This window comes from Nipponia nippon, unplaced genomic scaffold (assembly GCF_047370975.1).
Source record: "Nipponia nippon isolate SJK-2023a ecotype South Korea unplaced genomic scaffold, ASM4737097v1 scaffold_2, whole genome shotgun sequence".
Classification (NCBI taxonomy): domain Eukaryota; kingdom Metazoa; phylum Chordata; class Aves; order Pelecaniformes; family Threskiornithidae; genus Nipponia; species Nipponia nippon.
The window spans coordinates 2,448,313-2,472,710 of NW_028262336.1; the positions used below are offsets into that span (position 1 = coordinate 2,448,313).

Genomic DNA, 24,398 nt, shown 5'->3' on the forward strand with positions numbered 1-24,398 from the left:
AAGAGCTCTACAGTAAGGGACTTTGTTAGTCTTTTTTTAAGAAAAATTGTCTGAAGGTTGAACTGGTTGATTTCTTCAGAAATGCCCATTTATATTACCAATCTTAATGTTTTATCTCTTATTACAACAGAGGAAGAAGCTTCTGTTTTGGCTGCTTCTGTGGACATGAGGTATTACAATGACTTGCTGAGTCAGATTCCCGAGGAGTACTTTTCTGTACCCTTAATGCTGAACTGTATGTTGGAACAGGTGGGAATATTCTCTTTATAATTCCTGTGGCTAATTCGGCTTAGAGCTGGTATAATGAATTGATCAAAGATCAATAAATCCATCTGTTTCAGCCTAAAATAAGAGACTGTGCATGGAGGCACTGACCAAGGAAGTTCAATAGAAAGGAATCACCACTCAGAAGTGACTTCTTTGGGTTTCTTTCATGTTGTGCACTTACCCTGTATATACAGCGTTATTCCAAAATTTTTTTCCAAGACTACAGATCCAATATAATCAAATGAGGAGAAAGGTGTAATTTCTTAGCTAAGTCACTAACGAGTTTTTGTGTCCTGCAGCAATGTTATTGATACTGAACTTTTACTGTTTTGCTCAGTATAAAGGTCTTGGGGCAAGCCTAACGCAGAAGTGGCGTGTATCAATGCTAGTGCTAGACAGATCTGACTTTTGTTGGGTTCAGGCACAGCCTATGAGTCAGCAAGGACCCACAGTATGATTTGGAAATCTTCCTTCTTTTAGAAATAAAATTTCAGCACAATCTTATTTTTTACTTTTTGCAATTTAGTCTGAAAATCAGATTCAGGCAAAAATACTCAAAATAAGGTCCAACGCTTGATACACAGTTAGTGTTTAATTATCTATGTTCATTAGCAATTCTTAACATTTCAAGTTGGAAATATTTTTCTTCTCATACTTCCAAAAGTGAATAACAGGAGAAAACATTTAATTCCAGTTTCCATAGTCTTTGTTTGGGGCAGGAACTAGCGTGGAGAATTGCATTTTTACTTCTTGTAGAAAAAAATTATGGTTTTCTTTCCTGACAAAATTTATGGACATGTGTTTAGCTTATAGTAGGATCTGGTTGGTAGTTTTAATGAAGTTAAGCAGCAGTCATACTGTAATGACAGCTAACGTATATCACGTTTGCCAGGTTATTGCAAGTGAAGACGACCTTATACCACCTAGTCTGGTGGTGCCAGAGCCCCGGGTGGATGGGCTGCATCATACCATTGCAGATCATATAGCCTCCATCCTTCCTTCTCTTTCACTTTCTGAGAGTGAAAAAAAGGTTTGTATTGTCTTTTGTTCATTTCCTAAAAGGACAAATAAATCTAATTGTTGGAGTTTAATGCATCTTTCTTTTTTAACAGAATCTATATGACTACTTTTCTCCTAAATATAGTGAAGAAAAGGCTGTCGCCCCCGAGTACCCACTCTTATTTAACTACCACGATACCCTGGCTCAGCGGTTGCACCTGCTGAAGGTATAGTGCTACCTGTCATACGTAAACAGTTCTAAAGTCCACAGGCAGTGAATACTTAATGCACTGGAAAGGATGGAGTGGTGTTTTTACAAAGCAGAACAGTATAGCCTAGATTTTTCCTGCCGAGATAGATGCACTAACAGATGTGTTTAGTGTGCTTAAGAAGCAATGAGTTACTGCTACTGACAGAGAACGCGTCACAAACATAAAGCATTATATTGATTTCAGTGATCTGTTTGCATTATTAGGAAGAATGTTTAGCCTTTGGCATAGATAAGAGATATTACAGAACTCTGTTGATTTACTGTAGTCAAACACTGATGAAACTGTGGAAAATGAGTTACTAACTTGACAACAGTGATTTAACACATAGACTCGATACATTCTAGATGTAGAGGAGTACCAGAAAAGATACAGAGTTTGTTAGTGAACACAAGAAGTGTGCTCAGGTTGGCTAAATAGTTGGAGCATAGTGTATACCCAGGACATTGCCAAATTCTAACAAAGGCAGAAAGTTTGAGACTGCAAGGTTTGGGATTATTTCAAAGTAACTGTTCCCAGACGTTCTGAACCAAAAAAACACTATGAATTCCTCAATTTTTTCCAAAGCCAGGGTGTAGTTTTACAATTAAACTTTGAAAATACTCTGAAGGCAATACAAGTGATAATACAGTTCTAGATTTCATAGCTAAGGTGTATCTGCCTGGCTTCATGAATTACAAATTGTCTATGGAATACTTTGACAACCCTTGATTAAAACAGTACTCAGAAACAAATCAAGCTTGACATGTTGGTGGTACTCAAGCAAAAGGAAGGACTAAGTAATCACCAAGAGAGGTGCTCTTAGCAGGCATATGCTTGATGTATATGATGTACTTGCTGCAGAGGAAATTCAGGATATAGCACAATGTTTGAGTGGTTACAGGAAAAAGATTTGGAAGATACCGTCCCAGACAAAGGTACTGTAAGTGCGTAATACTAAAAAGAGCAAAGCTGAAAGATACCAATAAGTCTCAAAAGAGAAACCCTTAAATATATAGGGATGCTGCAGTCACAGACTGGTCAACGAGTTTACAGACTTCATTACCGTGGGAAGTAGCACAGACCAGCTGAAAGATATGTGGAAGGTACCTTCTGCCTGTCTGAATAGATCAGTACATATTTCTGTATTCCAGAATTTTTGAGTCTAGCTAGCACAGGAAAATATCTTCTAACAAGTGTCTGTTATTATGCTGTCAGTTATTCTCTTATGTATTTCATTTTTTCTGCCTAAAATATCTGACACCACGATTCAATAACACACTGCAAGCACAGCACATGCTCAAATTTATGTCCTGCTAACTTAAGCACATGCTTATGTCTTTTGCTATAAAAAGACTTCTTTATTCAAACATAATTTTTAGAAATCCACTGATGTGAAAGTTTACTTTAACTCTGGTACTTTGGGTTTTGTTCCAGGTCCAGAAGAACTTAAATCCAGAAAAGATTGAACGTGAAATGATGGATAAACTGCCTCTTACAGAACTTATCCATTTCGCCTTTCCTTCAGCTGAAAACAACACTAAACGCTTGGCCAGAGTTCACGAGCTCATGCATTATTGTACCAGTGGTAAACTGATTTTCTTTTTCATTGATATGCATCTTCAATTTTTTTTTTTTTTCTTCTGGTTGATGAGCCAATTAAATAACAGGAATTTTGGGACAAGTTTTTTTTCAGCTGCCTAAAACCTTTGCAGAAATTTCCCATTTTCACATTCTTGCTTATACCTTAGCCTACTATACAAGCTAGGGCTAACTTTAGACCTCAGTTTCATGGTTAATGGGCAAGGCTGTATGAGTATTAAATATTGCATGACTAAGAGCTGGAAGTATGTTAGAACTCATTTATTTATATTCACAAACATAAAACCACTTACTAAATCTGAGAAAAATAAATAGTTGTACAAATTGCTATTTTGATCCTAGGACGTAGAATGCATTTTGGGAGACACTGACATAATCTGTACACTTACTTACTAATGCCCTTTTGGTGGAGGAGCACATATATCTTAGGTCAAAGATTTTTATTGGGCAATAAATGGCTTTCAGAATGTATTCTGTGTAAGCTGTTGGTGTTAATAATGAAATGGCTTTTATAACAGTCCCTTTATCAAACCAAGAATCCATTCACTTCTTCAACCATAATCACTTCTGCAGTTACCTTTTCTTGGAGTGTGCATACCACCATGACGTACACTGTGAAACAATCCCAAAGACTGCATAAATACCCTTAGGTAGTTTTGAAAGTTTACGCTGGACTACTAAGAAATATAAACATCCAAATCCCTTTGGTTACATTTATGCCGTCATATAAGGCACAGGATTTGAAGGTACTTTCCCAGCTATTCAGTCCTGAAATCCCTTGTGTTGGATTAATTTACACTTGCTGCATTGTTTCTAGTTGTTGGTATGTTCATTTGGGACATTAAGCTATTAAGGTATTCTGTATTGCTGTAGCATTCCAGCTGATGGGTATCAAATTTGATGGTCTTCACAGGGCCATACTATACTGCCAAACTCTCCCAGCGCTTAACTTAGCAATGTCTTTGCTTTTATAAAGAAGGTGATTGATTCGAACAGAAGATGAGATATCCAACATTTTCAAGATGTGTGACATGCTTGGCTGTTTAACTACCATAAAGAGAAAACATTTCAAACTGAAGATACGCTTCGTATGATTTGGACGCTGAACTACCTGTCTTAAAATTCAGTCCTTCTCGTGATTATCATTGTTATATGGACACCAATGCATACAACCATAAATAGGATTTATTATTGCCTTTGCACCTTGCATACTTCTGTATAAACTATGTGTAAAATTTTGTCTGAAGAGAAAAAAACATTTGATACTTGGTTTGAGAAGCTACAGATAATAAAAAAAATTATGATAATGAAGCCTTTTTTATGAACTGAAAATACCTAGTTGTTAACTGGTTTGATAAAGTCTACTCAGTATTTTAAAATCAACATCATTTATATAAAGTTAATGAGCCAAGAGGTATTCAGATGTAGGAAACGCTTCATTTGAGATGGATTAATAGTTAGGCATATCATTTTGCAATTTGGAAGCATTCGACTTCGAATGCAGTGTAAAATGTAGCTCACATAATTTGATCCAATACCATTAAGGAAATTGTTGTTGGCTTTTGCGGAGTTGCCAAGAACAATACACTTACATAGTCTTCTATTTATCTTCTGCTGAGCCATAAGGACACTTTCAGTTAATGATTGTAATTCTTTTCTAGAACCTCTGAGTTCGGCTGAAGTAGAAAGAGCCTTCAGAGTGTTTACTTTTGAGAGCCTGAGGCTGACTGGGCTGAGTGACTCTGGTCTCCTGGAGAGCTCTGGATCTATGGTTGGAGGTGATTCTGCAGTGTCTTATATCCCTTGGGATAATCCAGCCCGGTTTGCAAGACAGCTGAGACGACTATTCCTTATGGAAAAGAAGTTTAGTGGGAAATCTCCAAGAGGCTCTGGTAAAAAATTCTCTGTTTACATTACTCCTGAAGAATTTAAATCCACTATTTATTTTACCATATCCTTTGCTATTTCAGGGTTGTGATTTTTTTTTTTCTTACTTGTACAAATCACTGAATTTCAAGTCTTATATAGTCTGTACATTGAGTATATGTGTAGGATTACTAGATAAAGACAAAAGTTAGCTCTTTTGTATGACATTAATGGTTTATTTAAGCAACTCTTTAAAATGACATCTGTAGAAAAGTGTGTACTAGAAAACTGTTTTATTGCTTATGACATCAAATATATTTTAGAGACAAAATACTGAAGACGTGCTCCAACACCTTTCTGAATACAGGCTTTTGTGAGTTATGATGGCAGCCGAGTCTACAAACTCTGTAGGAACCACCGAGTGAAATCAAAAGTGATGTATAAGGTTAATTAGATGAGTACTAGTGAATGAGTATTAGGAAGTGGAAAGGATATATAACACACATGAGGACTCTAGAAGGTGATATAAAAAGTTGAAAATTAAAAAAAGATGTGCCGTATGTTGTAATTATACAAGCACACATGCTTTTTCCTATAAATTTTTTTCTTCATTTGCAGTCTGTGCAATTAGTAGATCTTTAGCAAGTTACTGTGTGACATTTGAACCATTATAACTATCTCATTCATATTAGAATGGGAACATTTTGGATAGAAGGATCAGCGATGGAGATCTCTTGTAGACAATGCGGAGTGAATTTTCTGCAAGTTCTACATATTCTCCTTCTGCAGATTGTAACATAATGAAAAGCTGTTGGCCTGAAGCAGTGTTGGAGCAGTTCTGGCCAAGAAGCAACATTAAAAACAAGACATTATTTTTCTGGGATGTGAGAAAAATAGAAATTAGGTCAGTTTAAGCTGCTATACCTTTAGATTTGTGATGTTGCCCATGCTTTCCTAATATAGATGCCTAGGCAACCAGCTTAGATGGGATCCTTTGCTTAGAAGGTTGGAGCAGGCCAAATGAATCCTGCTTATCTGCCTCTTCCGAATTTTGGGAATGCTTTTTGGGTGTTAGTTTTACTTTTATGCTAGTCACAATACTAAATATTGCAGTTACAAACGTAGCCTCTAACATTTCATCACTTCTGCAACGCTAAAGCAAATACCAGGAAGAGAAAACTTTTGCTTTCAGATTTCTTAAATCTTCTAGAGGCAGTCAGTAAACAGGTCTGATTTCCTAGAGAAGCAGAGCCAGATACATGCCTGGAGGCTGAGCTGTTTATGAGCCACTTACGAACAAATACTCTCCAGCGTATTTTCTCCCAGGAAGAGTATTTTTCTTGTATGTGTGAATTTTGATCAAATGTTAGCGACCTCTGCCCTAACTCTGGGCATAAATAATACTATTAAAAGGAAATTATTTAAAAAAATTATGAGAGCATAGAAGTTAGTGTCGATGTCATCCTATTCATATCAGGTGGCCATTGTAACAACGATAGTTTGTCAGGAATGACTGGTCAGATCCTTGGCAGAAGTCATATTCTGTCAGTAGCTTGTAGAACTCCATAAATCCAATTAATTTCAAGTTTAAAATGTTGCGTTTTTCAAAAACATGAAGATATCAACATAACTTATTTTGCCGCCTTTTTTATGTCACCTGTGCAAAGGAATGCTTGTTATTGATTCTCTTGTATAGTAAGCAGAGAAATGGTTCTTCATGTATGAGTCTTGAGGACACTTCTTAGAGTATTTTAATCTTTTTGACTGGCAGGGCCAGCATTTTTTTTTTTTTTTTTTTTTCTAATGAGCTGTCTGGCACTCCTTGTCCCTGGATTTTGAAGTGCTCTTTTAGGAAAGAAGTGTGGCAGAGTTGGTCATGTATTTATTGGACTAGTGTCGTAAAAGAAAGCTTCAACTTGATGGCAATCCCATCAGGGAGGCTAAGGAAATTGCATCACTCCAACCTTAGTGTTTAGGGCTGAAACTTCTGGAACGCTTCTTAAAATTCTGCTTTCAATTTCCAGGACATACAGAAACAAATGGCAAAGATGGAAGAGATGGTCTGGCTGATCCTGTTTTGAACAAAGAATTGGACCTTTTTATTTCTGATATGGCAAGTGTGAGGAATGGAATAAACTGCTCTATAGCGTGAGACAACAGAAGATACTGTTCAGTGCCAGGACACGTTACTGGGGACTCCTTTGCAATGCTACGTGCAAATATTAATTTTGTGATGTTTGGTGAATACTGCCATAAGCGCTATGAAATGACTTTCTTTGAGTTTTAAGGTGACGGGTCTTGGTGAAGCTACTAATGACAATTCTGTGCTGGTTTCACTGAATACCAGGGGTCAAATACTAGCATGAGAGATTAAGAGAAGTTGCCAAATTGTGTCACGTTAATAGACTGTGTAGTTTGGCATCTTCAGAAACACCTGCCTGCCATACAGCCCTGGATAAATATAGCAATTTTAAAATTACTTCATAGGACATGTTTAAATATTCATAATTGCTTACAGAACTCAAAAACATATAACCTAATAATAAAAATATTTAGATTATGTTTGCCATAAGAAAGCCAAGACCAAAAACCTTTGGGAGTAATTGTGTTTTTTATTAAATAGTGCCATACGGGTCTACACATGTGCAGCATTACGCAATTAACTGATGCAACATGGGATGCTGTCTGTTAAGTCAACAAGATTACAGTTAATTTAATACAACTGACACTGAAATGTTGATATTCATTATTTTGTTTTGGTGTATTTTGAGGCGAGTCTGGAAAATTATGGTCTAGGACCAAACTTAGAAGAAATAAAAAAGACACAGAGGCGTTGTTTGACAGACTGGAGTTTCACTGAGCATTTTCAACCCCATGTTCTTCTTCAGGTATCTGTGCACTGACAATCTTGTACATACACTCACCCCCCTGTTTCTGTACAACAAATTAGTAGCACAGTACAGGGTATTTCCTTGCTAGATAATTGATTCAGTTTTATCCCTTTTACATTGCTCTTTAGCTGCTTTTCAGTTTCTTGTGTGAAATTTAGTTTGTAATGGGTTTTTATTTCCTGGTTTGGCCAAACTGCAGCCGTCCTTTTTGGTAGTGAGTCTTTTACCTAAACGTGTGATGGAGACAAAATGATCTTGCCCTTAGGGGTGATCTTCCCTGGCAGTTACGGGACTCATTAGTGCAATGTATGTGAAAGCATACTTTTCAAATACCTATGCAGTATATGCTTTATGGGCAAATAGAAAATTTTGTTGCAATGGTACTTCACCTTCTCAGGGCTACAAGCTTCATTTATAGAAACCTTGCAAGCTAAAGACTAAAACTCATCTTGCAGAAAGACAGAACGACAAATGTGAAAGATAAGTTGAAGTGTAGATGGCTTAAGTGGGTAGGCATCCTCTTGGGAGGAGTGGATTATTAGTTCCTGTGCTGCCTTGAGCTTCATATGCTGCAATTCTTATTTGATCCCCGACACATGCTATACGTGGGTGAAGGAAAGGCTGCTTGGACTTTTTCAGCACCACTTTAGCATCACAACTTTAAAGTCTGGTCATACGTTTCAGTACCTGGGGAATTCCTTCTTATGCAACATAAATAGCGAGTACTAACTCAACTGTCAATAATTAATGAATCTAATCAAAAGGTGCTGATGAAAAATAACTGCAACAGAAAATAACATTTTGTAAGAATACTTCCATATTTCTTCACACTACATGTCACATCTGCACGTAATTTTTATACCAGCTGATACTAAGGTTTTCATGTTTAAAGCGAATATTTTTTGATCGGGGGTTATTTCAGTTTTTACAGAACTATGCAACTGAGGTAAAATAATAGTTTCAAAGAAGGCTTTCTTCTAGCTATAACTATAAAATAAGTTTCAGGCTGCAGGCAATGTAAACATTGAAAATGATGGGGCAATACAGAACAGAGTAGAATAATGTAGAACACAGTAAATCTCAGAGATGTACAGGTCATAGTATAGCAAATTGAATATCAAGTAAACTTGAGCTAAAAAAAAAGTAAATTTGTTTTCTTTTTACATGGTGTATGATGGTTCTGCTTTTATTTACTAGTTAATTATTTAAATACTTGAAATTTAAGTATTTAAATATTAAATTTGTTTATTATATAGCTGAACTTTTTCATTCATGGTCAGTCTCAGAAGGTGGAGCATAGTGACTGCCCCTTCTCAATATGAATAGCGGTGGAGTTGCAATTTCCGCCTGCCTGAACACTTCAGATTGCTGGACTCTAAATGCTTTGCGTACATCTTGTAGGAAAGTGAAGTTCTGAAGCACCTTTTGCTAAAAGCCGTGCTGTGTAGCATCTGTACGTATGCTGTTGTCTGCAGAGAGGAGGTACCTTCCTTCCTTTCTTTTTCAGGTTCTTCATACTGCGTCCCAAGAATACAGATGCATTGATTCCTTTTATCGTACCCAAGATAACTCTTTGCTAATGGTTCTTCACAATCCTATGAATCAGTATCGTTTGTGCCAAGAGACTTGGGATGTTGCATTGCACTCTAATGTTGGATTCAGGTAATTGATTTTATCTTTCATGTCTTGTTCACAGTCGTTTTCAATTAAAGCTTGCATGGCTATGCTTGGGGCAAAGCTTTGAAATTAAGAGATACTATGATGTAACACATTTATGAGAAAGCAAGTCACGCAGGTGGAAAACAGTGCTATATCAAAAGAATTGAATTGAGACAAAGCGTTTCTGAGTGAGGAGAACTGTGCGGTAACTGTTATGTGATTCCTTATCACAAACTATAAAAATACATATAATGCACACATACACGCAAAGTCATATTAGGGATATCCATATCAAGAAAACTACATTGAGGATACTTCAGGTGAGGGAGGTTAAAAAGAAAATTCTGTCCAAGAATATAATTGTCAGGTTTTTCAACTATGTGTACATAAATTAGGCAAGCGTCACTGGGAAAATTTTTCAAGAAAAGCTAGAAGCCATTTATTAATATTAGAATAATTTTTTAACAGAATACCACGTTCTTCTTAATTCCTTGCCACTATCAGCTTACAAGTTAGAGGTATGCAAGTAGCTGATGTGTCCACTATTATAGCTTTTGTCTGTGGACCTGTTCATTTTGGAATACATTTTTGCACTGAAACAGCTATATAAATGATGTGGGTCCAACTACTATTCCAAATAATTGACCAAAAATAGAATATGTGTCCATGTACTGATATGTAAAGAAGCTACAATGCCATGGAGAGACAGCTGAGCTGTCTTTAACCATGTCGCTCTGGTGCTTTATGGATTAATTAGATTTGATTTATCAAATAGAATTCCAAGCAAATTATCCAATGGGCAGCAACCAACTTGTCTGCAGGCATCCCTTTCTAAGTGCGGTGCCTCATTTATCAGAATATGGGAATCTTTTGGTAGCAACTGTTGTTGGTACCTATATATTTGAGCAGGTTTGAATGCTAAATAGGCAATGTATGCCTTCCTGAAGACCTATTTTGTATTGTATCTTTGCTCTCAGTCAGGGAACTCTGTGTGAGTCTATCTCAGCTCTCCAGGCACTTGGACTTAAATTCTTTTCCATGAAAAGAGGCTGTTGTGATTAGCAGTGACTGGACCAGAGCCAGAAGAGATTTACCAGCAGAAACACAAAGTTTCTTGGAGAAAATGCTGGCTGTTTTGTGGTTGTTGGGCAAATCCACTAAATGTCTGGTCAATCAATTTTTTTTGCATGTATATAACAGCTGAAATCTTCCCCAAAAGATAGTGAAAGATGGTGTGTTCAGGTAAACCTGGGTCTTGCATTCAAGATAGACTCAGGCAGAGGATCAGTGATCTCGAAGTCTGTTACACAGAAGTATATTGGAACCCGGAGCTGTTTACTTTGCCAGCTATTCTTAATCTTCTTTGGGGCACTGGACATTAAAGGCCTGATTCAAGTTGCTTAAACATAAACACCTGGTGCTAGCTTAGCTGCTTGGTGTTTCTGAGATGTCTGCACAGGTCTGACACATATGACATGAGACCCATAGGAGACCCCTACTCTTTTGGAACAGACACTGGAGACCAGGTCACGTACCCTGTACATCTAACGTGTCACTTGGTGTTGACGTACACTGAGTAACACCTCATCCCAATGGCATATTGTTGTGTTGTCTGTAGGAGCAGATAGTGAGGAACCAGACCTCCTCAGGAAGCATTTATCCTTGAAACAACAACTCTTCATCTCTGGGGTCCTAGAACAATTTGGCTGGTCGCCTTGAAAGGGCATTGAAATAGTCAATTCAAGGCCAGCTGAAAAATGGGAAGAGCTCTTGATACCTGCAAAAGAAAAGTTGCTAATTTTGCATCCAAAGGAGGAATGAAGCATGTTTTCTGGTAGATGCATTATAATTCAGTTGAGGATGGAATAGCTCTATGCTTCCTCCGTCTTACTCTTCCATATACACTGGAAACAAGGCTTAGGCACTGAAGATAGCTTCTGCTTGGGGCATGCCATCTTTTTTCATTGATGCTTCTTCGGCTTCTGTTTCAAAGCAGCAAGGAGTTCCTAAAGAAACTGGCATGAAAGCTAACAAGAAGGTTTGACTTTGCTGTTGTTTCATTGAATATTTCTATGTCACTGCTAGGTATGCTATTTAATATCTTTGAAGAGCTATGGGCTCTCACTTGGATCTGTTATGTGGCAAATATACTTGCTTTTTCTCTGCAAAATAATCAGCACGACTTCTGACCTTATTCAACCTTTTTGCTAAAGATCATTTCAGATTTCCAGACAAAGCATCATAAATACTTGCTAGTGTATGTTTCCAAGCAACATAACACTCCTCTGGAAGACGGTCTTTAAATACCTGGAGTGCTTCAAGCTGTTGCCTGCAGCAGCTTCCAGATCCTGCCGAGTTGCCAGAAACGGGCACTAAACCCTACTTATTAATTAAGCAGTGTTATTACTGGTTTTTACCTTTGTATGAAATAACTGCCTCCTGATGAGTTTAGTAACAATTTATTGATTTTCCTTTCATTAAAATTACTATCATTCTAATTTGGGGGATATATTTAAGAGTCACACTTTCACCACAGTTACAAATACACAACAGATGCTGTGCTTGACTATCTCTCTGTTAGTTCTCTACCTGTGTTTACTTGTTACTTCTTTATTGTGACATCTTACAGACCACAGACCCACTTTGTAGGGTTGTTCCGTATTTGCTGTCTGGAATATACTTCTCTTACCTGCTGATCAGTTGGTTACAGTGGGTCCTGGTACAGCGAATTCTCATGCAAGGGGGAAATGAAATCTCTCATGTTGCAGCAACTTTTGCCTCTGGAGATCCTAGTCAGGTCCCATAGTTCATGTAGAACGTCCGAAAATTCAGGAATTGTGCTGTTCAAAGGGTAGGCAGCAGGAGGCTGCCCATGAATCCAATGGATGCTACTGACTAAGGGGATACACGCGTACCTGCAGTGATATGTGTGTATAAAACATTTCGACTCTGGTTAGGATAAGTGACCACTCTAACAGGAAGCCAAATGAATTCAGACATCATGAAAACTATTCTTTTGCTCAAAGTTAATCTTAATGACATTTGTTTACTGTTTCATAGTAAACACATTACACAAGTTACTGGAAAAGAATAATCCTTTCTGAGAAATGATTCTGAGTCAGACATTGGCAGTAGTGACATCAGAATACATATTAATAGAATGTGTATTTTTGACTTTGAATGACTGTTTCATTGCCCTAAAATATTTTCCATGCGAATAATCTCTTTTTTATTTATAACATATATTCATCTTCAAGTTATTCCAGTACTGGCAACTCTAGGTTCCAGCCTAGCTTTGCCTTTTGTTTTCAACACCTTTGTTTTTATAGCTTGTGCGCTTTTCTTCAGATACAACCAGAGTCACCTTGTTCCTACTGAGTATATGATCAACAGTTTCTCCATGCAAGTTTCCCAAAGCAGGCTCCACGCACATTGCAGGAGCTGGGAGAGACTTGTGTATCTTTAACCTGTACATGAAGCGTATACATCTCTAGTCTGTGTAGATAGCCTAATTCTCTTGGATATACAATGTAATGCTGCAATAAGAACTTTAAAACTGTCACAAGGTCAAGAATTGGTTGTGCCGCCTACGTGTTCACAAACAAAAACTGTAATGCATACGGAGCTTTTGAGTACAATTGAATCATCTTGAACTTATAAATGCAAAACATTGTGAAGATGCTACAAGTGAATCTTGCGTGTTCTTTAAAAGCCCCCTTTAGTTTTGCACATGTGAAGAACTGTAAAGAATTAGGGTAACGCTCCAAACAAGGGGTTGAGTGGTAACTGCGTATAAGACTTCCAGGCTTCATCCTACCTTGGAAGCAGTTGTTCACAATGAACTATTTTGGCAGTCATTTCAGGCACCTTTGGAAGATGAGACAATGCAACTACCGATACCAGCTGCAAACTCTGGATCAGTTTGTCATTCGGGGTTCGCTTCAACTGCTAGTTGTGAATATTCTTAATTTATGCTAGGCTACTGTGCGCTGATTCTCTAATCTGGATTTGGATGGCAATTTCCAAGCACCTTGCTTGTCACACTGATAAAGAAGAGCTAGAAATTAAATAGAATAACACCTCCTCAGCTGCTGAACAAACAAATGAAGCGTATTCTAAAAGACAATATAAATCAAGAGCAACTAAGAAAATAAGTTATCCTGGTGGTAAAACAGTAAGATATATTGAGCAAATAGCAGCCAGGCAAAAGTATCAGCTCCTGTAAAAACCGAGCAAAACTCTGTCAAACGCAAGCATTCTCTCAAAGGTTATAGAATAATATTTGTATAAGAAACTGAGAAGCCAAGTGATCTTGTTTGACCTGAAATCATATTAGTGAAAACTGTATTATGGTAAATAGAGGAATGTTGTACTTTTCAGGAACTATCTTGAGCTGGTGGCCAACTCAATTGAAGACTGGGTGAAAGAGGAAGAAGTCAAATACCAAGAAGAGAAAACGGGTAAGGAAATAGAGTCTCTTAAACTGGAAAATGCCATAGCAGAAAGACCTTTTGAGTTGTCTGCATGTGCTGTCAAAAAAACTGCTTTCCCTAAGAAAGCTAAAAGTAGGCATCTTTTTGTTTTATCCTAGAAAATTCATTTTTCATGTTGAGTGCTGAGACCAAAAGTTGTCCAGAGCAGAATCGCATGTATTTTTTCATAGGGTAGCCTTGTTTTGTCATCTGTATAGACCTAAATATGTTTTGAAATGAATTAAATATATATGCTTAAATATTCTGCATCATCCTCTGTTCTGAAAACCAAGACCTTTAATGTCAATTTACGTTTACAATAGCCATGTTTATTTAATGGAATTACTTTAAGGATTGCATACAAATATGCATCTCTGTTTAGATGACTGAACATATGAAGAGATGAGCAGTAGTTAAAGTTGGCAATATGGTTCAGGAAAATTCCTTTTTAAAAGGGCAGGATAAAAGCTGGAAGTCAGAAGCGGTGGGCTAGAAGCTAAAATTGGAATCCGGAGTTGACTAGACTGCAGAGCAAACTTTAATCACAAGCAACATTTTGGATGGTGAAAATTGTAAGCAGTAACTGTTGAGCAGACAGCAAAATCTGGAAACCCATTTTGACAAAAGAGAACTTTTGTCCAAATTTTCTATTTATGTATTTAAATGGTATTAACAATGATTTGTTGATATTTAGCCTTTGCTTTGTTCACCTTCTTTGAGCATGCACTTTGAAACCTTCTAGTACTAGTAATTAGCATTTACAAAAATAGGAATGTTATTCCTCAGCCCAATTAACACGTCTGATTGTAGTTTGGAACATGAAAGGACAGTTATGACTTCTAAATCTTAACTTGTGCCTATCTAGCTGTCACAGGAGCTAGACTGAGTCTTGCCCTATCTGGTCCCTCATGACAGATATGAATTGTAGAGAAGTTCGCTTGCTGAAAGAAGATAATTACCTCTAGCCTGGGACGTGCAGATGGGCAACAGTGTATTTAGGTGATTTCAATTTCGCTGGCAGTGCTGTAACCCACACTGTAATTTTTACTGTTTAATGCAAAGTAATTTAAGTAGAAGTTTTGGATAGTGTAGTTTAATTTATCTTTTCTAGTGGGGTAAATATTGGGTGTCCAAGCATGATATAAAACCACACACCTAGAGAAATACTCTTTTCATGAGTGGTAGAGGCTGTAAAGTCCTAATAGTAAACAGGGCATATGGTAAGTGTTTCTTTAGTGAAAGTTTGAAGGTTCATGACAGCATTTATTCACTTTTTTTGACTGGAAAGGTTGTAATATCTATCATTCTGGTATTGAGCTTGTTCTGGCATTTGGTGAGCTGATTAAAGCACTGGATCTGAATTCTGGAACAGTGGTAGTAGCAAAAATAACAAATACTGCTTATTGTTTATTCAGTATTGCTTAATCTGCATTAAAAAAAAAAGTCTTGTTGCAGGAGCAAGGCCTTCAATAGCAAGAAGCAGAGATTGAGTCTTTAAATATGTTGATATATTGTTTAGCATATGTGGTCCCCAGTTATGACTGTCAAGTAATACTAGTTGTCAGATAAGTTTCTTCTAACCTGAACAGTCTTTCTATTTTTATCTCTAAAAATATTTAACATTTTTTCTACTTTTATACTTTTACAAATACATATTTTTTTATTTACTTGCACTTCTTTTTATTTTTATTTTCCCATTTTTTAAAAATTACTCCATTTTCATATATTTATAACCTCATTTATTCCCCTTTCATTTCTCAAAGGCAGCACGTCAGAACCTGAGAGCATAACAGAGACTATTCCAGAGTCTCAATGCGACAATGAAAAAAGTCCCTTTATCAGAGAAGGCTCTCTAAAGGTGAGGCAAAAATATGTATGTTTCTGAAATGGACTAAATAACACTGCTTTCCCAGGAAGATAAGCCTTCATTCTTATGTAGATTTGACTCAGTCCTCTTAGTTTTTCTGTTCTTGACTGTTTCTTGTATACTTTATTTCTTGTTTTCTTTAATTTATTCCTAATTGATTCAGTTATGTTATTTGCTTAAGGGAAGACTGGAGTTAGACTAGACATTCCAAAAGCAATTTATAATTGCAGAACTAGGTAATGAGAGTTATGGATAATATCCTACTTCTCATTGAAGGTTTCTGGTTATAAAGCTATGAAAACATAAGATCCAGATTCATGGAAGTGCTTATGTACCCAACTCCTGCTTTCACTATGTACATCTCTTTGAAGTTGAGGAATGTAATGGTACCTCAGAGTTGCCTTATGTCAGAGGATCCTATTTTACAGACGTAGACCATGGTCATGCACTATAGATGAATTGACTTGCCTAGGTTCACACAGTAAGTTTCTGGCTGAGGTAGAAGTTAAGCACACATTTTTTAAGTCTTAGCACTGGTACTGTCCATTACTCTGTACAAATCTAGCTTAATTGATGTTGTACTCCCCTGCTTTTTTTTTTTTTTTGACTCCTTACAGCCATAGTACGTCTCATCTTTCTTACAGCGCGTAATGCTCTGTACATTAAGTACCGATATTGCAATGTAGCTATGAAATGGCGCTAACCAGTTCCCAGGTACTCAACTTGAGCTGGCACAGCTCAAGTACAGCTGATGCCTAACTTGTAATTGTGAATACTTCCCGTTTCTTCCACAGAAATGCTTGTGCTTTGATATGCTTAGAATATAAAATGCTACAAAGCCCTAAATACTCTGGAGAATCTTGGACGTTTCTTGTTGTCTTCCTCATATAAGTTGATAATTCTGGCATTGATACCTCATTCCTCTTTCTGTAAAACAATAAAATAATTTTATCTCACAGTTGCATTTTTGGGAATAAACTAATACCAGTGATGCATTCTGATTTGGTGATAAGCGTTGCAGAAAAGTGCACAACAAAATAATTCTTTTATGACTGAATGTGTAAGATACAAGTAATCATCTGGTACGTCTCCTGTGGTCAAAAATGACTGATCCTGTGGATTGAATGAGTCAGTAATTTTATGCAAAATACAGTGCGTAATATTGTAAAACTGTAGACGTGTTTGGAAAACATGTGAGTGACTTAGAATATTGTTCCTTTGAGTTTGTTTACTTATAGTCTTTTCAGCGTGCACATATGAAATATCTTGTAACGCAAAGAGAACCAGTCATTTGAATTCCTAACATTTAATGTAGGCTTGGAAGGCGGAGCAGGACCGATTACTAGAGGAAGAACAATTTAAGGAAGTAAAAAATGGAAAAAAAGAAAATTTGGGAGGATCCCAAAAGAAAGGACAGGAGCTAATACGTGAAGAAAGTAAAGGTTCCAATAAGAAATCTTCCAAGGAGAAGTTTGAAGATGAGCCAGCAAAAGCTCCTGAACTTCATGAGGATCCTAGCATCCCAGAACCACATTCTGAGAAAGTTTATAAGGTAAGGAGGTGTATTACTACACCATGTTAGGGAAGTGCTACCTATAGAGAGAGAGAGTTGAGATCACAGTAAAGCTATTATCTGTTGTGAAATTGGAGTTCAGGGCAAATTAAGCCTAAGTAGGTCTTGTTTAACTCCATCATTTTAGCAGCAGATCCTTTCCTAAAAGTTTTGGAAAGCAGTTTCTGATGTTTAAGATTATTCTACACACAACTATTTAATTAACTTGGATGGTTTTTAGTGTATGTGACATGAACACAAAGATAAGTTGATCATGGTTTTGTGCCCGTGGAAAATATATTTATGAGATGAATTTTTCCTGAAAATGTGATTTTCATGGGAGAGAGTAGGGAAGGGGAACATAAAGACCTGTTCCAGCTTCCATATGCAGGGACTACTAGACCTAGTTGAAGTCTTGGCTGTCCACATTGGAAATCAAGTAAACGGAGTTCACCATTTCTTCCATTTCCTGTTTCAAAATTCATGCTCTTGGAGTGCCCTAATACAAGCTATTCTGCCTGATATATTAACAGAGGAATATTTCTTACAGAGGGAACTCTTCACTAGTTGTGTTCAAATGGTTTTTAGGCAGTTTGCACCACTTCATATTTGTGGAGTCTAAGCCTTCCATTCAAAACTTGTGTAGGTCAATATATTTTAGTCTAAACGTGCTTGAATACAGACTTCAGATTCAGAGAGATATAACATTTCAGTCTGAACTTACTTGAGTACACTCACCTCGTTTTTGCCAATTTGTGGCTCTTTGGAAGGCACAGCAATCTAAGAATCAGATTTACAGTGTCCAAATTCCAAAACCTAGAGGGTGGAAAGCTGAATCTTTATCTGCCCTTTATCTGATCCCATGGCATTGTACCTTGTCGTTTTGTACTTGGCCAGAATTTTTCTTACCTTCCAAATGTATGTTAGGCTACCAGTCTACTTGCTACTCTTCAGTTTCCATGATGGCTCCATACCACTGAAGGACCAGATTCTGCTCTCATGTGTAACAAGTTACTGCAATTAGTAACTGAGAAATTATTTGGATACGAGAATAACATGCTATGTATTTGCTAAAGTCATTATTACATTAGTTAAATATCTAAGCAAAAATGTTGACCAGAACAGTGGGATCCTGCTGATGTCCTTTATTTGCCCTTTCATGGCTTCTGCCTTAACACTTACGCATAATCTAAAATGTGTTTTTCCAGTTTCTTGGCTACAATACAGGGGAGGATCTCATTCAAGTATCAGGAACCAATCAGTATCTTTTCCCATCTGATGGAGGACAGATTCAAGTAGAGAAGATAGAGTTTGTAAAAGGTGATTCTTTAATTCTTTATGCGTTGCTTTGACTCAGTTACTAACTGATGGCATAGTTTCTTGGTCCATAAATGCTTTTTCGTGTCTCAGTGGTAGAAATTCAGTTAAAGATATTGAGAGTACTATGTAATTCCATATTAGCCTCTATCGCTACTAATGTTTACATTTTCCTGGAGTATGCTAATAATTGATAAATAAAGTACCAGAAAATTAGAAATGGAGAAAAATTAGTTCATATTTATCTGTTCAATGGCAACCAATGTGTGGTATTCCAAGACTGCATGTTCCAATAATTTGTCCAGTCAAATTCAATATATCTAAGCAACGGGGTTATTCTGCAGCCTCTCAGATCTAATGGTCAGGAAGTTTTTGAATATTTAGTCTAAACTCAGGTAACCTTGATTTTGTCGTCTTGGTCTACTGCTAAGCAATTCAGTCCACTTCTGAGCAATTTTCTTTTTTGTGTGCTTTATAGTTGTTAGGTGCAGGGTGGTTTGTTTTGGGGTTTTTTTGGCACGGGGCAGTTCTGAAGCCTGGTGGGAGCAGTAATAGTATCCTGTTGCTTTGCAGACCTAACTTTGGTAAAGGTGAAAGTGATAAAAGACAACCACAATTTCTTCATTCATATCACAGACCCCAAGAAAAATGTAAAAGAAATGGAAGTGCAAGAAATTGATGAAGAACAGAAAATTAGTTCAGGTTAGTGGATTGACATCGTTTATATAAAGAATTAATAGTTTGAGATATTTAGTAATTGGATGCAAACCTTATCAGCTAACATAAAATAAATTCCTACGAATGGCAGAGGGTACATAAGATCAGTGTTCTGTAAATAGAAGTAAAAATCCAGCTGGCTGACTTAAGCACTGTGTAGAAAGATCTTACCGAGATGTAGAAGCACAGTACAGGTCAACAGATGCAAACCAGTCTCTTTTCCAAAGCAAGGAAATAAATGAAAAGAGTCACCATTCCTTAAAGAATTTTAATTTAATTAGAATGCACTTTCTAGATGAAAAATCAAAGCTATATTACACAAAACTGACTGTTATATACTACCCTATGTGTGGAATGATAAAGTTTTCCCTGTTCTATATTAATCTATTTTACAGGTTAGTCGTCCACATTAAGGTGCCACTGTTCACACCAGTCATTGGTTTGCAGGTCGGGTGGTTCTGGTATGCGTTGCTATCTTTAAAATGCATTCAAATTTTTTTTAAAGGAAATTCGAAAAATCAAAAGAAAGCTGTGAGCAAGTTTGGATCTTTTTCAGCCACCTTGGAAAATGGAATCCAGCTGTCCCTGAGCTATTACGGACCTACAGGGAAGACAGCAGGTAAAGTAAGCAAATAGAAGAGGATATTTGAGAACCATAGGGGGAATTCTTTTTTTTTTTTTTCTTGGGTTTTTTTTTTTCCCCTTCATATACTCCTTAACCCAATAATTTGTTGCATGCAATTCTGCCTTTCTCAGCAGCTGTTACTACATGGTGGGGAATTTTCAGCAAGGCTTGAGGTGAGATTACATTGTCAAGAATATTCAGTGATTCAAATTTCAAAATGGAGGGAGGTCTCTGTGCTTTTATACTTACTGTGAAAACAGAGCAGTGCAGGGAGAAACTTGCAAGTATTGTTATTAAGTAGCCCAGCAAAATCAGCCAATTAATTTGAGCCAAAGAAAATGTGATTTGCTGAGGAGTCTTCTTGGTTTTCCAAGAAATAATATTTTTCTAAACTTATATAGGTGATTATGGAACTTTCATTTTACATTAGGAGTTGGACTTTAGGTTACAGTTGTGCAGATATAATGGGGCATTTCTCTCAGTCTTTCAATAAACACATTCACCGACTGGAAGCAATTGCTTCACAAAACCACGGTGAAAATAGCGTCTGCTTTTACCAAGAGCTTTTTGTTTCCATTACATTTGAAAGGCCACTGAAACCATTATACGTATAAAAGTGAAACCTTCCTCTAATCAGAAAATAATCCCAGCATTTTTCAGCTCTTAAAATATGAAAACATTTAATTGAATGCATCTTTGTGTGGACTGTGGTAAACCATTCAACTATACACTCAGTGTTTAATATTCAAATACATTTTACAAATTATTTACTAAAAGAGGACTTTTTAAACTTGGGCCAAGAGAGCATCCACAATGTAGTGGACTGAGTAAAGTTGTGTTTTGGCATAAAAGAGAGATGTCTAATTAAACATCTACATGTCAGCTGTGATGGTCAGGCTGTTTCACATCTACCGTAAGCATCCTATTCTACATTAGAATAATCCTTGCCATGTTGAGCTTTAGTGCAGCACTGGTGATGGGCATTCTTTTGATTGTTTGCAGTTTTTCTACAATCACTTGCTTATGCCTAATTCCCTTTGTGGGTGTTTGTATCGTAAGTGCTCTGAAAAATTCTAACCAGGAATATTCTGGTTTAGACTTTTCTCACATATGTCATCCATCCCTAAAGTAGAAAGGTATGCCATGTAATCTGTGGTTTCTCTCCACTGATTGGTTAAATTGGGTGCAAATTACTCATTTTCCCTGCATTACTAAAATAATTTTCTGGAACCTCTCTAATTCTCATTTTTCTTATTGTTTTTTTTTCTCATTTTTCTTATTGTTTTTTTTCTCATTTTCTGTCTTCCATTCTCCTTTTAGGGAAGCTAAGATGACAAAAGGTTCTCAGGCCGTTTGCCATCTTTATGCATCTTTTTCAATTATTGGTTAAATGTTAATATTCATTTCTGTTTTGAATTATTAGTTGTTTTTTCTAGCATGACCAAAATCTAACTTCAGACCACCTTACAACCAGACTTAGAAGTAAGCTCCTCATGGCTTTGTGAATCTGGCACTGCTTGAGCACCTGCAGGGCTTTCGTCTCTGGGTATTATAGAACCTTTGCACGTGCTCTTTGTGCCTTAATGAAATCATGAGAGTACAACTCCAAGTGCTAGAAATCTGCTTATGTGTACAGGAGGAAGGAAACCTTCCTTAATCTGACAGTCCTCTGGAATTTCCCATCTGTCTCAAGATTTCTAGAGACACTTTCCCTCAGTCTCAACAATCCACTCTTTTTCATTGTTACCCTCAAACACTATGTTCGCATTTTTCAGAGCAAAGGGGTAGGTGAAATTTCCTTAGGGGTCAAGAGCCTATAATGGCTTCTGTTCCTAAATTCAGCACTCTGGAAAGTAGTGTCATCTGAAACTGAGCGTGCTCCACTTCACAGCACAGGTGGCTGTGAAGGATAGCTCCCCTCACTAATATATAGAACTTTCTTATACCCAGTTTGCAGTATTCACATGGATATTTATACTCTCCTGAGCGGATGGATTATATTCACTAACGATTTTATTGGACGGTTGCCTCAGAATCCTTCATGTCAGCTATCCTGCTACTTTGTGGAGCACTAGCTCTGTCAAAGTTTATTAGTCAGCTGTTTCTTCTCACCATCTACCTGGAGATGGGTACTACTACTTGTTTATTCCGTGGCCATACTGTCTAATAAATGTGTATCAGAAAGGACCCCATGGAGAGTTTTAAACTTTCCTGTTTTATATAATAAGCTGAGAATTTCTCTCTAGCATATTATAAATAAAACAGATTTGTTTGCCTTTCCTCAGACTTCCAATAAGCTGTAGAAGCCACACAGCATAAATTTCAGTTCATGAAAGCAGAGCCACCTAACAAAGAGTCAGACTCTCATGCCATCAGCTAATGAAAGCAGGGATTTCAAAAATCTTTGTGGCTAAAGGCCATGGATATATTCAGATATCTGTGCGTTTCCCTAATTCTGGCACCAAGGCGAAAACTGAGATTGAAGGGTTAAAAACTGAGGTGGAAGGCTTGTTATCCATGGACTCCCAAATAGCACTTTATCACCAGATGATCTAATAGTTTCTTCTAGCCTGAGAGTCTTAAATTTTGGGTCACCTTTGCAGTTGCCATAAATCCAGAATCATCCATAAGGCAAATGAACATGCAGGCAGCCTTTCTAGTAGTTTAGAACTTTATTTTTAAGATGGCCTCCGTATTTTCTTATCTGCAGAGCTAAAACCATCTATGCTAAAACCTTTCTGGAAACAGTGGACATAGTAGCGCTCAGGCCTACCTTTTATCTCTTTCAGCCAAAGATATACTAACACTTCATCTGCATTACAGAAAATGCAATGATCTCGCACCAGAATGGTTCTATTAGCACGCTTCCAGATGCATGTCTTTCCTTCTTTGTCTGAATGGGATCTGGCTTGCAGTTTGTTAATGAGTTATTTAACTTTTCTTTGCCTGATGGATCAGTTTTCACATTAAATAATACTGTTCATGGGAAGAAGAATTAAAATGTAATTTTACCAAAACAACAAAAAGAAGGATTTTTTAGAAGTCTTCCTGAAGATGTTCTTGAAATGACTGACTTGTCATCAAGCTTCATCCTTCGTAGAAACTACTAAGCAAATCAAGCTTGCTTGATTTATTTAAAAAAGGTTTTCAAAAGATGGTTTCTGAGATCATCATGTTTTGCTTACTGGTGTTTTTGGTTCTTATCTATATGGGTGTGGTTAAGATGTGGATAATAAGTTACTCCATCGGGGGTAACAAGTTTTCCAAAACAACCAAGAATTAAATTGCTTAAATTGTCTGGATCGGAAACAAGGTGGTATTTCATGAGTTGTAGGTTTGGGATTTAGGCTGCCTTCAAGCAAGAAAAGATGATTAAAAAAAAAATCTTCCAAAAAAAAATGTTAAGGTTAGAGCTGGCTGGGTTTTCCTGATTAAAGAAAAGTGTCAGTTTGAAACAAAAAAGTTTTACAGAAAATCTTACTTTGTATTAATTTTATTTTCAAGAAACTGTTTTGGAAGGCAACATGACTACTTCCTGTTAACATGCTTAGCAGGCTGCCCTAACGCTTGGCCTTTAAGAACTGGGAGAGTCTTAGCAAATGTAGATCATCAGAATTTTTCTCAATCGTTATAGCAAAATAGAGCTACGTAGTGCAAAACTGCTGGAGTCGGTCGGTGCTGGATCAGCCCATGATAAAGCATAACAACAGTGATCATTTCCTAGGCACTAGACTCAAAATGTTTCCACCTATCTAAGTATTCTGGAGGTAAAAGAGAATTTTTAAAAATTGTGTGTTCTGTTTTTGAGAGACAAGTGATGACCTGTGGGAAACAATAGTTTCAAGATGCCTTTTAGGCTGACAAGTAGTCAGTCTGTGGAAAGATATTTTTTTTTTTTTTTAAATAATTTCATATGTTCAGTCCCTCTATCTGAAATAATAACACCCCCCCCCCCCGAGGTTGTTATTTCTAAGGTAAAATTTAGTTTACAAAATCTTGTTAAAAATAAAATGTGGCTATCTACGTTTATGAAACTTAATTGCATTAAAAATATTGCTTTTCCTTCCCTTAGATGATAAAACAGATCCTGTCTTAGCAAGAATTCTGAACATCCCTTCTGTTCATATTCCGACCATAATTTCTCCTGCCCCATCAGCTTCTGGAAAAAAAGATAAGTCTGCCAAACAAAAATCAGGAAAATCTCTGCTATCTATGAAAGCAAGCCATAGCAAAATAGGCCCTGCACCACCTGGTGACCTGGTAAAGCAAGAAGAAGGAAAGGTGAGAGCATAGATATTATCCAATGAACACAGAAA

At 36.9% G+C, this 24,398-nt stretch overlaps 1 protein-coding gene across 1 annotated transcript in view; it reads left to right on the forward strand.

The window, feature by feature from the left end:
- SPAG17 (sperm associated antigen 17) overlaps positions 1-24,398 on the forward strand; it is a 111,012-nt gene that overhangs the window by 43,758 nt on the left and 42,856 nt on the right. The window contains exons 11-25 of the mRNA XM_087756878.1: positions 131-249; positions 1,160-1,297; positions 1,380-1,493; positions 2,952-3,102; positions 4,778-5,008; positions 7,007-7,095; positions 7,754-7,870; positions 9,381-9,535; positions 13,913-13,992; positions 15,768-15,862; positions 17,187-17,423; positions 18,632-18,743; positions 19,314-19,442; positions 19,963-20,076; positions 24,155-24,363. Coding sequence (XP_087613004.1) covers positions 131-249; positions 1,160-1,297; positions 1,380-1,493; positions 2,952-3,102; positions 4,778-5,008; positions 7,007-7,095; positions 7,754-7,870; positions 9,381-9,535; positions 13,913-13,992; positions 15,768-15,862; positions 17,187-17,423; positions 18,632-18,743; positions 19,314-19,442; positions 19,963-20,076; positions 24,155-24,363 — 2,090 coding nt within the window. The remainder of the gene's footprint in view (positions 1-130; positions 250-1,159; positions 1,298-1,379; positions 1,494-2,951; positions 3,103-4,777; positions 5,009-7,006; positions 7,096-7,753; positions 7,871-9,380; positions 9,536-13,912; positions 13,993-15,767; positions 15,863-17,186; positions 17,424-18,631; positions 18,744-19,313; positions 19,443-19,962; positions 20,077-24,154; positions 24,364-24,398) is intronic.